At 43.7% G+C, this 17,721-nt stretch overlaps 1 protein-coding gene across 1 annotated transcript; it reads left to right on the top strand.

The window, feature by feature from the left end:
* The first annotated feature begins 3,364 nt into the window (after nt 1-3,364).
* LOC147301725 (E3 ubiquitin-protein ligase TRIM39-like) lies at nt 3,365-12,303 on the top strand. The gene is made up of 2 exons (XM_086282504.1): nt 3,365-3,884; nt 9,454-12,303. Exons 1-2 carry the CDS (start codon nt 3,756-3,758, stop codon nt 11,134-11,136), a joined length of 1,812 nt encoding a protein of 603 aa, XP_086138630.1. The 5' UTR covers nt 3,365-3,755; the 3' UTR covers nt 11,137-12,303.
* Nucleotides 12,304-17,721: the final 5,418 nt, after the last annotated feature.

Here is a 17,721-nt window from a genome sequence, read left to right as displayed (position 1 = left end):
AGGAACCGCATCAGCCTATCAAAGCTGAGGCATTTGATTTTTCTGAATGTTAACCTGCACTGAGGACATACTGTTTGGCTACTGAGTTTGGTTCTGCTTTTGTTCTGTGGATTTGTTTACAGTGTTTGTTTTTGTGTTAAATTAGAATTCAAAGTTTGATTAAAATATTAACGAGCCCACTGAGCCCAGCCCATCAGTCTGAGGATGGTAGATGCTAGTCCGAATAGATTTAATGCCCAGTAATTCTTACAGCTCAAAGTGCGAGACATGAACGATGTGCCCTGGTTAGTCAGTATTTCTTTCGGAATACCGACCCGGGAGATGACCTGACGGCTAACCGCCGGATTTAACCTATGCGTTTTGCCCCTAAATTTTAGCAGCAGCGACGCTACCGGATTCTTGTGAATATCCCCATGCACACATCTCACCTCCACCCACTCTGCTTCCAACAATGCCCCGGGACGAACCAGGCTCTGGTGCACCAGGGTCTCCGTGCAGCCCGTGTCGACCAAGGCATGGCTTATACACCCTTGACACCTTACCGGTATGTGGTATGTCCCTCCTGAACCGGGGCGGGTGCTGGAGTCCCAGCGACCAGGAACACCTGCCTGACCTCCATAAGCAGACACTCCCGGCGCAGATGCCCTGGCCACCCGCACTTCCAGCACTCCGGCCCCGGCGTCTGTGCGGCTCCTCGTGGCTCCAGGGCAGCACCAGCCGCTACTGGAGTCCCAGCTGGAAGCAGCGGTAGGAATGGGTTTCTAGAGCTCCACCTTGTGTTCCTTTCCGCCGCGGCCGCCATCCCCCCCTCCAACCTGCCACCCCGGGCAGCCGCTATGACGGGCCCCGGCTGTTCTGCCGTGGCTCCTCCCGTGCAAGTCCTGGGACCGCTGCTAGATGGTCCTCCGCCAGCGTGACCACCGCCGTCAGAGTCGCCGGGCGGTGGCAGCGGACCCAGTGAGCCGTAGCCTCCGGCAACCCCTCCAGGAACTGCTCGAGGACAACCAGATTGAGCAGCTGAGCTTCCTCTGGTGAAGTCCCGGCCGCACCCACCTAGCTGCTGCATCCTCCAGCTGACGAGCCTAAGCAAATGGCCGCTCCCCTCCTGTCATCCTGCTGGCTCGGAACCACCGCCGAGAGGCCCAAACAGTCCAGGCCCATTCATCCTCCGGCCATTGGCAGGCCAACGCCGTGGCCTGGAAAGCTTAGACCAGCAGGTCTTCCCCCTCCACCATCCGGTTTAACGGCCACAGTCCCCAAGAGCTGCCCCGGGGCCGCGGTCTGCTGCTCCGATTGTTGGCATAGCATCGCCAACTGCTGACCCTGAGTCGCAGCCTGACGAGCCACCATCGCCGCCATGTCCTGCATGATCTGGCCCAGCATCTGTAGCGTTTGGGCAGGCGGCTGGGGCGCCGGAGGAGCAGGCGGGTTGGGCTGGAGATGCGACATTGCGGCCTGAGTTTCGGCACCACTGTGATGTCAGACCCCAACACATGCAAAGAGACCGTGGGTATGGTGACAGCACACTTATTTTATTATCACTGTTGTTCACTGTGGTTTCAGCTTACTACACGGGACACAGACACTCCCGCTCAGCGGTCACTCCGCTCTCCCTCCTCGACTGTCACTGAAACATAAAAAGAGTCACAATCAGTCACTTGTCCCCAACACCTGTTCAGCCCCGCCTCCATGCCGCCCCGGGAGCTCACCGTGCCACCCCTCCTCTGCAGCCAGCCAGAGACCACACCCATGCCACAAAGTTAAAGCTTGATCAGCTGTTTTTTGAATTTATTTAATATTACTTTCTAATATCAACTGATGTTTGCTGGAGCCACAACTGTAAAACCTGCTGGTCATGATATCGGTTTGGATATGTGGTGAGAGGGAAACATGAAGATGAAACCAGGAGATGTCCTTACTGAATCATCAGAGCTGAACAGGTGATGGAGAAACACGTTTACCTTTTAGGTGACATGAATGGGTTGAAGGGAAGCTATGAACTGTTTCTGAGAGACAAATAACACCAGCTGACAGGTGGTAACTGTGCAGGGGCGGGTCTAGCAAAGTTTTGCCAGGGGGCCAGGTAGACAGGGAAAGGGGGGCACAAAGAAATACTTTTCTTTCTTATTCTCATTTAAAATGTCTAGCTTTTACCAAAGTGGTCATGTGATGTAAAATGTATAGAAATCATATATATATATATATCCCAACAAGACAGTGTACATCACTGTCACAACAGCGTTTGTTTTCATTTAAAGGCTTTATGGCTTTTCCTATAATACCTGGTGGGCTGGTCTCTAGGCATGCTAGGCGGATTTTTTTGCCCCAGTCCAGCCCTGGTATTTCCACACACATTTCTACCCTGTGCTAAATTATTTTTTATAAAAATATGAACATTTACCTTCTTCTGATTTATTTATGTATTTTTAGTGCATATTTATGTCAAAAGTCACGTGAAAAAAAATATTATCACAAGCAAATATTTTTTTATGTCACCGGTACAGATATTCATTGTTACTCATGTAAATAAATTCTTTGTGCCTATTCTGGTTGTGTAAAGTTTAATGAGTCAACATTTTCATGGAGTTTGAAGTAAATTTTAATGCAAATCAATTAATAACTCAATAAAAACATGAGGCTGAAATTAAAATAAAAATGGTTTTAAAGCCTAATTTCACTGAAAAAATAACCATAAACTGTGTGAAACTGAGTGTTTAGAGCTGTCTGAAGTCTGAACTTAGAGCGCACAAGGATCAGTTTCAAAAACACTCACCTCATTATTTGAAACTTTGGTCATGTTTAACATGAACATTCAAAATTGGAATTGTTAATAAAATCATTTTCTTTTCTTTCTCACTCAGAGTGCAGACATGTCTGCTGCCAGCTGTCTTCTACCTGAATTTTAAGGCTGTGGCAGTGTAGACTTCGTGGCCCAACATATCCCAGAATGCATAGCGCGGCGATGGGTGTGGATAAATTTGCAGAAAAAAACGGCGGATGAGGGGCGGCTGAAGAGTACACTTTAAGTACTGAATATTATGTCACTTATTTATGTGCAAATGTTTAATAACGAAGAACATTAAACATTACTGTTGGCCACATGTCGGCAAAGTTATGTGACATTAGTGATGTTTGTACTAACTTGGTTTTAAAGCCTTTACTTTAAAATATACGCCGTTCAATAGCTGACCTTAATCTTACAGAGAATGATCAAAGCTCATGTAGCAAGAAACAAACAAATGAACAGAATATTTTCTCCTTCATTTCTGTCAAACAAAGCTGTACGACACGTTTCCAGTGGTTAGTATCATGGTTGCTAGGCAACCTGGGCAGTGCAACGGAGGCTTTTTTTTCTTTCTTTTTTTTTAAACTTTATTGACAAACAACAGTATCAGCGCAACGGAGGCTAGGCCGTCCCATTACACAAGCCTCGCACTTCCGGCCTTAGCGGTCTTTGAGTACGCGGCCCTTCAGGATCGTTGAGGCTGCGTACTTTAAGGCTGCAGACCCTGAATTGGGAGACAGCCCTTTTCTTTACTCTTCACTGCTTCTTCCGGTTTTCTCCTGCTCTCCACCTATGTGGCCGTGGTCTTCGGAGCGTCCTATTGTCTTTTCTTTTCTTGGCAATGAAGACGTTGCTTTTTTCTCAATTTCTTAAAAGATACAATAATAGTTGACTGAACACGAACTGTGATCACGTCCATCAATACGCATCCACGCACTGCTGAGCCACCGCCTCTCAGAGGCGGAGCAACATGCTTCAGCGTCAGAGTCCAGAAGTGAAACTCACAGTAAAGACAGCAAAACTTGTTTCTCTTCACAGGAGCGTCAAACTGAGCTCTACAGCCTTTCTGAGCAGCACAGCAGAGCGTCTTCCAACACGGGTAAGTACAGATGATCACGATCACACTGTTTTAAAGTCCACATGCCTCCTCTTTGTAACCTGCAAATACGGTGCAGTTCACCTGCTGGTTGGGGTATTTCCACACACGTCTCTACATTTCTCTCCTCTTATAAATTCTTTTTATAAAAATATGCAAATTCACCCTGTTCTGATTTTTAGCGCAGTGCAAACAAATGGTAAACTTTCACTTTCAGTAATCCTGATCTGCAGAGATGATGCTGCGTCATCTCTGCTGCAGACACTGTGCGATTTTTTTCAGTCGCGCGATTCAGCTCCTGCTCAAACTGCACGATTGACTCGCAGGGGTTAGAAGTTGGTAGGTCACGATGCAGGGTCTCACACTATACCGCCCGATGCTCTGATGCGACCTGAGTGCTCACACTGTGCGTCCATAAAAATGAAGGTTATAACAGAAATTCTGTCGCTCGCTCTCCCTCTCTGTCTTTCACTCACACAGACACGCCACCACCATCAACTTTGCTAAATTTCTAATGAAAAACATTGATCAGGCAGCTGTGATTGAGCAGCAGTGTAGATCCAACTATTTTCACGGTTGTTGTGGTCGTGATAATTTTGTGAGGCCACACCGAAAAGGCTCGGATGAGCTTTCCAAAGCTCTACAAGTTGTGCCTCCATCGCTTGTGTCCAGATCACACGCTGCACAGCCGTGCTGCTCCGTGTTTTTCGCTGACATTTGTCTTTGCGCGTGCGCAGTGTGACAAACTACGGTGACACCCTCACGACTCTCAATCGATTGATGATCGGGAGCGGGTCGTGAGGTGTCAATCGCTTCTCGTTACCCCATGTATACTACACGATGCACGACGCACGATGAAGGCCAAAATTGGGCCGATCGCCAAAACGGTCGCACGACTCAAAAATCACCGCGGTAAAGTGAGCCGTCATTTGTGAGCCGCGGTCAAGCCAGCCGCCTCCTATCCGCCGCATAAATTTCCTTGCGCTTTTACACCAGTCTTTACGGTAGCGCCTTTTCGCTTTATGTGCCGATTGAAAGCCTATACCCGCGCACTTCGCGCGCGAATGCGCGCGCACAAATTACAATGTAACGGCCCGATACAGTCAATACAATTATGGAAATGTCAGAAATTCATTAAAAATCATCCTGAGTAGTTGATGTACAACTTTCAACACATCCCCCCTCTGGGACACCTACTGTACCTGTGTGCCAAGTTTCATCCAGATTTACTGTAGAATTCCTCAGAAATTAAAGGGTACTTGTATCCAATGCAGTCGGCCAATACAGTAGAATTATGTCAATTTTCAGAAATTCATTAAAAATCATCCTGAGTAGTTGATGTACAACTTTCAACACATCCCTCCTCCGGGAAACCTGCTGTACGTCTGGGCCAAGTTTCAACCAGATTTACTGTAATATTCTTCAGAAATTGCAGGGAACTTATGTTCAGTGCAAGAAAGGCTGAAAGACGACCACCACTGAACAAGACACACAAGCTGAAACGTCAAGACTGGGCCAAGAAATATCTCAAGACTGATTTTTCTAAGGTTTTATGGACTGATGAAATGAGAGTGAGTCTTGATGGGCCAGATGGATGGGCCCGTGGCTGGATTGGTAAAGGGCAGATAGCTCCAGTCTGACTCAGACGCCAGCAAGGTGGAGGTGGAGTACTGGTTTGGGCTGGTATCATTAAAGATGAGCTTGTGGGGCCTTTTCGGGTTGAGGATGGAGTCAAGCTCAACTCCCAGTCCTACTGCCAGTTTCTCGAAGACACCTTCTTCAAGCAGTGGTACAGGAAGAAGTCTGCATCCTTCAAGAAAAACATGATTTTCATGCAGGACAATGCTCCACCACACGCGTCCAAGTACTCCACAGCGTGGCTGGCAAGAAAGGGTATAAAAGAAGAAAAACTAATGACATGGCCTCCTTGTTCACCTGATCTGAACCCCATTGAGAACCTGTGGTCCATCATCAAATGTGAGATTTACAAGGAGGGAAAACAGTACACCTCTCTGAACAGTGTCTGGGAGGCTGTGGTTGCTGCTGCACGCAATGTTGATGGTGAACAGATCAAAACACTGACAGAATCCATGGATGGCAGGCTTTTGAGTGTCCTTACAAAGAAAGGTGGCTATATTGGTCGCTGATTTGTTGTTGTTTTGTTTTTGAATGTCGGCGAGGATTCCGCACGGCACTCCCCTCCATTCACCTCGTGAATCTCCGCTCTCTTCCAAACAAAGTCGACGAATTACTGCTCTTAAACCGGACTAACAAGGACTTTGCACGCTCTGCTGCCCTCTGCTTCACTGAAACCTGGCTCAGTGAGCGAGTCCCAGACGCTGTCTTAAATCTGCCGGGCTTCAACACAGGTACAGTAGGTGTCCCAGAGGGGGGATGTGTTGAAAGTTGTACATCAACTACTCAGGATGATTTTTAATGAATTTTTGAAAATTGACATAATTCTACTGTATTGGCCGACTGCATTGGATACAAGTACCCATTAATTTCTGAGGAATTCTACAGTAAATCTGGCTGAAACCTGGCACACAGGTACAGTAGGTGTCCTAGAGGAGGGATGTGTTGAAAGTTGTACATCAACTACTCAGGATGATTTTTAATGAATTTTTGAAAATTGACATAATTCTACTGTATTGACTGTATTGAATTGAATATAAGTTTCCTTTAATTTCTGAGGAATTCTACAGTAAATCTGGATGAAAATTCGCACACAGGTACAGTAGGTGTCCCAGAGGAGGGATGTGTTGAAAGTTGTACATCAACTACTCAGGATGATTTTTAATGAATTTTTGAAAATTGACATAATTCTATTGTATTGACTGTATTGAATTGAATATAAGTTTCCTTTAATTTCTGAGGAATTCTACAGTAAATCTGGATGAAAATTGGCACACAGGTACAGTAGGTGTCCCAGAGGGGGGATGTGTTGAAAGTTGTACATCAACTACTCAGGATGATTTTTAATGAATTTTTGAAAATTGACATAATTCTACTGTATTGGCCGACTGCATTGGATACAAGTACCCATTAATTTCTGTGGAATTCTACAGTAAATCTGGCTGAAGGACACACATCCAGCATTGACATATAATTGTTCTTTCAATTTTTGATAAAGATTACAGTGAATTGAGATGTAACATGGCCCAGAGGTACGGTAGGACGCCCAGAGTAAGAAAGTGTTGAAAGTTGGACCTCAACTATTATGGATGATTTTTAATGAATTTTTGAAATTTCCATAATTGTAGTGTATTGACTGTATTGAATTGAAAAAATGTTTCCATTAATTTCTGAGGAGTTCTACAGTAAATCTGGATGAAACTTGGCACACAGGTACAGTAGGTGTCCCAGAGGGGGGATGTGTTGAAAGTTGTACATCAACTACTCAGGATGATTTTTAATGAATTTTTGAAAATTGACACAATTGTAGTGCATTGGCTGTATTAGATTGAATAAATGTTTCCATTAATTTCTGAGGAATTCTACAGTAAATCTGGATGAAACTTGGCACACAGGTACAGTAGGTGTCCCAGAGAAGGGATGTGTTGAAAGTTGTACATCAACTACTCAGGATGATTTTTAATGAATTTTTGAAAATTGACACAATTGTAGTGCATTGGCTGTATTAGATTGAATAAATGTTTCCATTAATTTCTGAGGAATTCTACAGTAAATCTGGATGAAACTTGGCACACAGGTACAGTAGGTGTCCCAGAGGGGGGATGTGTTGAAAGTTGGACATCAACTACTCAGGATGATTTTTAATGAATTTCTGAAAATTGACATAATTCTATTGTATTGACTGTATTGCAGTGAATACAAGTACCCTTTAATTTCTGAGGAATTCTACAGTAAATCTGGATGAAAATTGGCACACAGGTACAGTAGGTGTCCCAGAGGAGGGATGTGTTGAAAGTTGGACCTCAACTATTCAGGATGACTTTTAATGAATTTTTGAAATAAACATAATTGTAGTGCATTGACTGTATTGCACTGAATATGAGTTTACTGTGATTTCTGAGTAATATTACAGTAAATCTGGGTAAAAACTGGCCCAGAGGTAAAGTAGGTGTCCGAGAAGAGGATTGTGTTGAAAGCTTGGCATCAACTTTTAAGAATGATTTTTAATGAATTTTTGAATATGCAACCAGACTGTCACGATGGCTGTATTGGGCTGTTCCATTGTAATTTGTGTGCGCGCGTGCGTGTGACTGTTCACGCGCGTGCATGTGTGCGCGAGTCTAGGCTTTCAATCAGGATATAAAGCGAAAAGGCGCTACCGTAAAGACTGGTGTAAAAGCGCAAGGAAATTTATGCGGCGGATAGGAGGCGGCTGGCTTGACCGCGGCTCACAAATGACGGCTCACTTTACCGCAGTCAAAAATCGGCTCAAAATGGGCCAAAAATCGCACAGTGTGAGCCCAGCATTAGATGTGGGGACGATCCGGAGCTGTGGAAGCAAATTTATGCCAAAACTCAGGCGACAAAAACATAATCATTAGCAAATAATTTCATGTCAAAGGTGTTTTAGATTTAATGATGTTTCACATTAACTGGTGTTCAAACAGATGTGTCGCAGATTCGCTTTTCCGGAGCCGCTACAGACAAAGCAGGAAATAAACACTGAAAAGGATGTCAGTGACAGTTAGTTCAAACCCAGTCTGTCATTGTTGTTGCTCTTGACCAAAAAAATATTTAACATGCCCTTAAGTTTATCTGGTAATAATCCCGTGCACGAGGCGACTGTGAAAACTGCAAACAAAACCAAACCGATGCTGTTCAGAATACCATGAAAGTTACCAAGAATCTTGTTGTTTTTGTTATCAGTTTTACCATATTTTATTACTCCCATGTGATTTCCTCGTTGTTGCCTGTCTGCACTCAAATGTGGTCCAGTCCACTAATGCCACCTGTGTCCAAGTGCCATAGCCTACAATCAGATTAACTTGTGATACATCTGCATCTGACTCTATCAACACATTGAGTAGAAGCTGATTGCACTCACACTTGAAGCATTTAAATCGACCCACAAACATCATTTTCAAAGATGGTTTGTTAAGACTGAAATCAGTCATTAAGCAAACAACAACAAGGATCATTTATTTCTGTTTATTTAAAATGTGTAACATCTGTAATCGCTTTCTGCACAGGGGAAGTCCACGTGGTTTCACTTTCCACAGCAGGTCCATTCAATCATTCCATTAAAAGACGCAACAAATGAAAAACTTCATAACGAGGATCAGGAAAGGAAGTGTGCCTCAGGACCTGGCAATTATAATTTGGCCAAAATACCTTCACCCATGAAATATAATTATTTGCTTGTATTCATTTTTTTCCTCGCATGCACGATGAGGCTAACTAATAATAAAAAAGGATTAATTAAAAAAGTTAGTATTTTAAAAAAGGCTTCACAGCCTAATGTCATTGAAATAAATTATTATAAACTGTGTTTAGAGCTGTAAGAACTTTGACCTCAGTATTTGAAACTTGGGTCATGTTTAACCTAAACATCCACCAGTGGAATTAATAAAATCAGTTTCTCTTCTTTCTCACTCAGAGTGCAGACATGTCTGCTGCCAGCTGTCTTCTATCTGAAGATCAGTTTCTGTGCTCCATCTGTCTGGATGTCTTCACTGATCCAGTCTCCACACCATGTGGGCACAACTTCTGCAAAAACTGCATCAGTAAAAACTGGGATATCAGCTACAGGTGTCAGTGTCCCATGTGTAAAAAGGTGTTCAGGATGAGACCTGAGCTGCACATCAACACTTTCATCTCTGAGATGGTTTCTCAGTTCAGACATGAAGCTCAGCAGAAAGTCAGCAGCTGCAGCTCAGAGCAACAAGCTGCCAAACCAGGAGAAGTTCCCTGTGACATCTGCACTGGAACCAAACTGAAGGCCCTGAAGTCCTGTCTGGTGTGTCTGGTCTCCTACTGTCAGACTCACCTGGAGCCTCATCTGACAGCTTCACGGCTGAAAAGACATCAGCTGATTGATCCTGAGGAGAACCTGGAAAGCAGGATGTGTATGAAGCATGATAAACCTCTGGAGCTGTTCTGTAAGAACGATCAGACATGTGTCTGTATGCTCTGCTGTGTTTTTGACCACAAGACTCATGAGTTTGTTCCTCTGAGAGAACAATATGAAGGAAAGAAGGCAGAGCTGGGGAAGACTGAGGCTGAAATTCAACAGATGATCCAGAAGACATGGCTGAAGATTCAGGGGATCAAAGTGTCAGTGAAGATGAGTAAAGATGCTGCAGACAGAAAGAAAGCAGAAGGTGTTCAGGTCTTCACTGCTCTGAAGGAGTCTGTTGACAGACGTCTGAACGAGCTCATAAAGGAGATTGAAGATAAACAGGAAACAACAGAGAAACAGGCTGAAGGTTTCATCAAAGATCTGGAACAGGAAATCTCTGAGCTGATGAAGAGAAGCTCTGAGGTGGAGCAGCTCTCACGCTCTAAAGATCACCTCCACCTCCTCCAAAGCTTCTCCTCTCTCAAAGCTGCTCTAACCACCAAGGACTGGAAAGAGGTCAGTATCCATCCACCATCATATGAGGGGACTGTGGTGAGAGCTGTGGATCAGCTGAAGGAAACACTCAATGAAGAGTTTGAAGACTTGTTTGAGGCTGAGCTGAAGAGGGTCCAGCAGTATGCAGTGGATGTGAGTCTTGATCCTGATACAGCACATCCTGAACTCGTTGTGTGTGACGATGGAAAACAAGTACAACGTAGTGACAATAGGAAGAAATGTCCACACAACCCAAAGAGATTTTCGAAGTTTGTTTGCGTTTTAGGAAAGCAGAGTTTCTCTTCAGGCAGATTTTACTTTGAGGTTCAGATTAAATACATGACCAAATGGATATTAGGAGTGGTCAGAGAGTCAGTCAACAGGAAGGAAGCCATCACACCGAGTCCTGATGAAGGTTACTGGACTGTAGCGGAACATAAAAACATTTGTGTAGCTCTTGATAAACCTCAAGTCTGTCTTTCTCTTCAGTCTGTTCCTGAGAAGGTGGGGGTGTTTGTGGATTATGAGGAGGGTCTGGTCTCCTTCCATAATGTAGATCATGCAACTCTTATCTACTCCTTTACTGGCTGCTCCTTTATGGAAAAACTCTGCCCACTCTTCTATCCCGGTGTTAATGATGATGGTAAAAACTCTGGACGTCTGATCATCTGTCCTGTGATGGTGGGTGATGGCATCAGTGATGATGATGAGGATGATGATAACTGATCATCAGTCAGTCAGTCTGATCTTTTTTCATGAAGAGATTGCATCAATTAAAGATTAATCGTAACATTAAACCAACACAGAGAAGAAGTCCTAAGAACAGAACTGAGCAACTCAAACCTGCTGATGAAAACCATGATATTCAGTCAGAACCGGCAGGTCAAGTCAGCACGCTGAACTTTAATTGATTTGTTTGTTTTACTGTTTTCAACCTGATAACAGTATAACCCATTTGTGTAATTTCAGTTTGAAAAAGACCTTTCCTTAATTTTCTTCCAGCGTTTTAAGGCACAGATGTTGTGAAATATCAAACAACAGGATTCAGAAACTCTTCTGCTGTTTTAAGGTGTGCACTTAAATAAAAATAAAAAATAAAAATCTGAACTTTTGTTTTCTCCTTTCATGTTTTTTGATGATAATCAGCTGCTGAACTCTAGTCTTCTTCCCTGTAATGTGGCAGCAGCATATGAGGTGAACAGTTTGGGAACAGGTTCGTGTCTCTGTTCTCATGGAGAAAACGATCCATTTGAGGAAATTTCATTCTGAGAATGCCGAAACTCTCTTCTTCTTTCAGTTTTTACGAGTGCAAACATTCAAACATATACTGTTCACAAATATGAGTACAAATGTTAATATTTAATTATTTTCAGGCCTGCAGTCAAACAGATTCATGTCTTTGTTCTCCTCGTCAAATTCCAAATCATCATTAATGAAGCAGATTTAAACGTTACATTTAAATGGGAAAAAATAGCTTCTAACTGTTAGTTCAGGTTTTATCAGGTGGCACCAACACATTCGTCTGAAACACATTGACGTGTTTATGATTTGTTCCTGTAAATCTGTATTTCTTATTGATGCTCAGATCAGACAAGCCCTACAGGACAGCTTTCTATATTTCATCCAATATTTCAATAAAATTGATCTCTGTTCATTTTAAAGTGGTAATGTTTGGAAAGTTTGAGATATTTCCTAATGTTGATGAACAGTTTGAGTCTTGAAGACATAAAACTATTGTAGTTATAAACTGTAATGAATGTTTAATGGCAGCAGAATCAGATGTGTAAAAACTAAGATGTACTGTTCATCTGAAGATATCTCAGGCTGTTCTTCATCTGTTTTGTAAATAAGACTTTCTACTGTCTGCTCTGTTTCAAGGAAGATAAATAAAGACTCGTCTTTCACTTTGGGCTGCTGGTTTCAGATTTTTAAAATCTGCTACTGTGATGCTACTTTCCAGAAATCTGATTAGTGAGTTGGTCTGGTTTCTGCTCTGGAGCAGGTTAGGTCCACCATATAGGGATTAAATCTGAATTTAGGGTAAATGGAGAAAAATCCCACACGTCTGATATGTTTTTACAATTTCTTTTTATTAACTCCAGTTGCGATTTATTGTCAAGAAGTGTCAGTAAACTAATGAATGTACTAACCAATTAAAAATTAATTCAAGTCCAGTTTAGTTGACTGTCTTCATTAGAATAAATGTGTATTGAGTCTCAGTCACTGAATAAGGTGACTCCCTTTAACGTAAAAGCTTAATAAAGTTTAAAATGCAGAGGGAAGCCCGGTGTCGGCGTGCTGATGCCGCGCCCGATCGTTTTTTTCTGACCTGGTGAAAAACCAAAACGAATGACTCGAGACAGACTTCTTCAATTCAGTCAACTTCTTTATTTCAACCCCTGCACAGGAGGGAATCAGGTCAGCATAAAGTCTCTTGCAGATTCAAAGGGCAGTCCTTCTAACTGTTACATTTATATTATTCCAAAGTTCCTTATTTACCTCCCACCTTTCCTGTTATTCTGATATCACGTTCGCCTATACGACATACACAGTTTTGATCAAAACAACTTCTTCCTCATCTGTCGTCTTCTACCTTTCCTTTTAAGGTCTTGCATCTTTAACCCCATTCTTAAATGCATGTCTTAATTGTTTATGTGTGTGTGTGATGTACATGTCTGATCTGCAATGTGTGTGTGTGCGGGTCATGTCAAGTGTCTTGAGTGTGCGCTTTGTAGGTGTTAAGTGTGTTGCGCCCGGGGTTTACGCTCTCCTCCTTAGTTCTGCTTTTCTAGTCTATACTTATCCAAAGTGTTAGACTGTTCTTAACGCTGCCCTTTGTCCCCCCCCTCCCGTTATCTACTGCAACTTCTGTACTATTTCTTAGTATCTCGCCTATGCATCTTTTTCCTGTGATGTTGTTTCAACTATTGTTGCTCCTAAGGTCACACAGGGGCCTGCTTAAAAGTATAATGTTTAAACAGCATAATGCTAAAAAGCTATATAATGCTACAGTGGGGCAAAAAAGTATTTAGTCAGCCACCGATTGTGCAAGTTCCCCCACCTAAAATGATGACAGAGGTCAGTAATTTGCACCAGAGGTACACTTCAACTGTGAGAGACAGAATGTGAAAAAAAAAATCCATGAATCCACATGGTAGGATTTGTAAAGAATTTATTCGTAAATCAGGGTGGAAAATAAGTCAGCCGGAGAGGCACTCTGTGTGCGTTTGTTCTTCTTACATTTGAGGCATTAGTGACACAAACATTTGAAAAGTTATGTCTGTAAGTGGGCAGAAGGGATGTTATGTGGTCATTCGCGGCTCAAGAGTTGGCAGTTCGTCTTGTAATCGGAAGGTTGCCTGTTCGAGCCCCAGCTCCGACAGTCTTGGTCGTTGTGTCCTTGGACGCCAGTGTCCGGCAGCCTCGCCTCTGTCAGTGCGCCCGGGGGTGGTCTGATGAATTTGTGAGACCCCCCCCGCCCCCCCCCAAAAAAAACAAACAAAAACAAAAACTGCTCAACATAACTGAACTACCAAAGAAACACATAAAATCAGATCTGTAGGGAGAGGCAGAAACTCACATGCGTAAGAAAACACCTGACTTGTTCCTGGCTGATAATCACATTAAAAGTCTCTGCTTAGCCACCAGCTCTCACCTGCTGACAGAGGCAGAACGAAACCTGAAAAAAAACTGAACTTTAGGGTCAGAATTCAAAAAGTGAAACTGAAAGAAATTTAAAATCTTTCTTTTAAACAAGAATCAAACTGAGCTCATCCAGCCGTTCTCAACAGCACGTCCAAATGTTCAGTTGTTGGGTATTTTTTAAATGACATATATACCTGTACACACTGGACATATACTCACATATATAATATAATCATATATACTCGTAACCATTATATATATACCTACACTGGAGAGGTTTTTTCTTTTAAATAGAATCACTGTGATAAGCAGCTAACCTACATGTTCAAAATCACAAGACCCACAAATATTATCCACAAATCTTATTCACAATTATATTAATGAAGTTTGTGCCCCTGTTGTACGAGCAGATGTTGATCAGTACTGTTTGAAATGTAATAATTAGGATCAATAAGTAACCTCTGATTGTGTTATGACCAACGGTGACAAGTCCAAACATATAGGGTTAATTCAGCTTGGCACAGCTACGTGTGCACCTGGGACTCTTTCTCTCTCTGCGCTCATTTTCATTTCCTGTCTGTCATTTTGTGTGTCTCTGCTGTGTGTGCTTAAAGTTATCTACACCCTGGGGTTACCTTTGCTTCACTTCGCTTGCTTTCTATGTGTTGTTTTATTGTAAATGCACAGGGCATGTTCATATGACACTGTTTAATCAACTCAGTTCCAAGAATTCTACTCTTTTCCAGAGGACCTTTTTCAGTGATTTAATTTTAATTGAATCTGAAAAGCTGGACTTCCACAGCGTTGGTGGGATAAGGTTATCATATTGACTTCAAAGTTCGCGACCCCACACAGTCTCATCTCTTTATGACGTGGATTACTTCTACATGAACACTGGATTACAGACTAGGAGTAAAAACAAACAAACATAAAGGCTAACCACAATTTGCTGCTTTGACAACTGTGACTCTTCTAATTAAAAAAAAAAAAAGAATTAAGATTTAATAAAAAAATATGAGTTTCTTATTTTTTCTGGAGCTTTGATTGGGAGAAAAAACATCTTCTGTTCTTTGGCTGTTGAACCCTTTAAGACATGATGCAGTGCATGCTAAATGTTGGACTGAAGTTCTGAATCTCTTATTTTAACTTTTGCATTAAAATAAAACTCCAACTGTTTCTGAGAAGGAATCCAACCTGACAACAAAGAAGCAGAACAAAAGTCTGGATGGATCGCATTCCAGCATTTATCAGATGAAACTTTTTGTTTCACAGCTGATTCAGTGGGGAAAAAATCAGTCTGTCCTCAAAGGAACCTTAAACTGAGCTCATCCAGCCTTTTTCAACAGCACAGCAGAGCTTCTATCCAACACTGGTGAGTTCAAAGCATCACAGTCACTCTCTCTGTGTCAGGAAACATAATTATAACACTGCTGAAGCTGGTGTGTTTTCATATCACCACTCTCTCCCACTGGGGACACTCTCTGCTATTTCATCCAAGTTACTCCAGACTTCCTCTTTCTCTTCTAACTGACATCCAACCTGTGAGGCATTCACACTGACAACATTCAACATGACTCCTTTGATTTCTAGTTTCAAACTCATGATGCCGTCTAACACAAGATGGCTGGTATTGTCATCAAACTTGGAGTAAATAACCTGTGAAACAGTGTTCAGAGCACACTGAAATGTGAACTTTGGGCTCACAAGGACTACTTTCACATACACTGACCTACTTATGAGTATGAATGTGTATGAATATTAGATAGAAAGCACTTAAACAGAAAGAGCATCGAAAAAATACTTGTATGAATGGGGGAATGAGGCAAGTTGTGTAGCGCTTTAATTACTATATGAGTACTATCTGGTTGTTAAGTGATGACGTGATTATCTCAGTTGTTCTCCTGATTGAAGTTTGGTCTGTTTACAGCGTCCTGCAATGCAGTTGCATTTGTCCCTAACCACTGGGAACCCTTGCGTTAACTTTTATTGAGTGGAAAAACGTTTGCGTTCATCCTTCTTCTTCATGTGTTTACATTATGCTTGTCACGGTCAGTGGGAGCTGACTGTATGTAGAGTGAATAGTGGGACCCAATTGCAGACATGGAAGGAGACGTAACTTATGTTAAACACAAGGCGAGCCATTTATTGAGGCTGAAAAACATGAAACAGAAAACAAGGCTCAACCAGGGGAAAACTAAACTGAAACCTAGACAGGGAGAAACTATGGTTAACTATGACACGGTGACATGAACACGAGTATGCGAGAAACTATGAGGAGGTAACAAGAACAAGAAACATGAAACCTGAGCTGAGTCATGAAAGACTTAATCCTGACATGACGTGGTGGGAGGTAACACAGACGACCAGACAAAGACTGAACAAAAACATGTAGACTAAATACACACAGGAGGTGATTAGGGGAAGTGGAAACACAACCATTCCCAACCATTTGGAGCCACTGCACATATTTCACATTAGAAAAATTACAGGGCACACCACCAAACAAAAATGTCACAAAAAGGCTATTGATAATTTCCCCCCACGCACCAGATATAGTGGGATTGGCTCAGTTTGTCCCCAGTATACCGTTTTTTGCTTTCTTCTGACCACTACTCATGCTAGGGCCTTCATCTCGATTGGAATTTTCATAATCATAATCTTAATTCTAACCAATATAGAAATTATCTATTAGATTACATTAGTCTTGATACAGCCTCTGCCACCACATCAGATCAATTGCTCTGGGCTCCTTTGATCAGCTCCATCACCTAGAGGGGGTGGGGGGTCATAGTTTGGTCCCGCCTTCACTGTTGTGATTGGTGTGGGGGTAGGGACAGGCTTAGGGCGTCGGGGGGTTCCCCGGAGGCATTTTCCTTGGGGGGCTCAACCCGGGGTAGCGGTCATGTCCGGTTAGGGGCTCTGTTGGCTCTCAGGTGACTGTTTCCTCGCGGCTGCGTGCAGCGGGACTAGGGGAGGGTCTGTGCTGACGGACGTGGGTTACTGACCTGGTAACCTGGCTGCCCCTGGGTGGGTCCGGGATGGGCGTGAGGTTCTGGGGGCGCTCCGTCTCTGGGCTGGGGCCCGGGCCGGGCCTCGGGGGCTTGGGTCCTGGTTGGTGTGTTGCCGGGGTTGTGGGCGGGTGGGTGCATGGGGGCCCAGCCCTGGAGCAGGGTGCCGCCGGTGCATCGAGCCACCTGGGGGGCTCTTCAACTGGTGGGGAAGATTGTCACATCTTGCAGGAGCTTTCCTCTCCTCAGGGGCTCTCTCTACAGGAGGGGGAGATACAGGAGAGGTGGAGGAAGATCTCAGCCTGGGTGTTTATTGTCTTATGTAGTCTGGAAGAAGAGTGGATGGTGGGGTGGGTGCAGTTTTCTCTGTGGTGGGGTTGGGTGGACTGTCCTGGGCTCTGTGGGGCCGGGAGGCGCTGCTGCGCTGGGCCCCGGTCTGGATGGGCCTGGGCCCCCTTTCCCTGGTGGGTCGCGGGGTATGGGGGTGCCTACTGGGGTCAGCGGGGGAGCTGGCCCCAGGGAGGGGTCACTTGCCCCTCCCTTCCTTCCCTCCCCATCTCCAGCTGCCTCCCTCTTCCCGCTCCACCACAACCACCCACACATGCAGGGCCTTGGAGTAGGGGTATGTCACCAGGGTGCAGAGGAGGCCACCCCCCCC

This window comes from Aulonocara sp. 'chitande type north' Nkhata Bay, linkage group LG23 (genome assembly GCF_057382095.1).
Source record: "Aulonocara sp. 'chitande type north' Nkhata Bay isolate Kocher_YH1m ecotype deep benthic linkage group LG23, A_spYH_male_GT1.1, whole genome shotgun sequence".
NCBI classification, from domain to species: Eukaryota; Metazoa; Chordata; class Actinopteri; order Cichliformes; family Cichlidae; genus Aulonocara; species Aulonocara sp. 'chitande type north' Nkhata Bay.
Note: the sequence above shows the minus strand (reverse complement) of the source record. Positions and strands in the feature narration are given on the sequence as shown.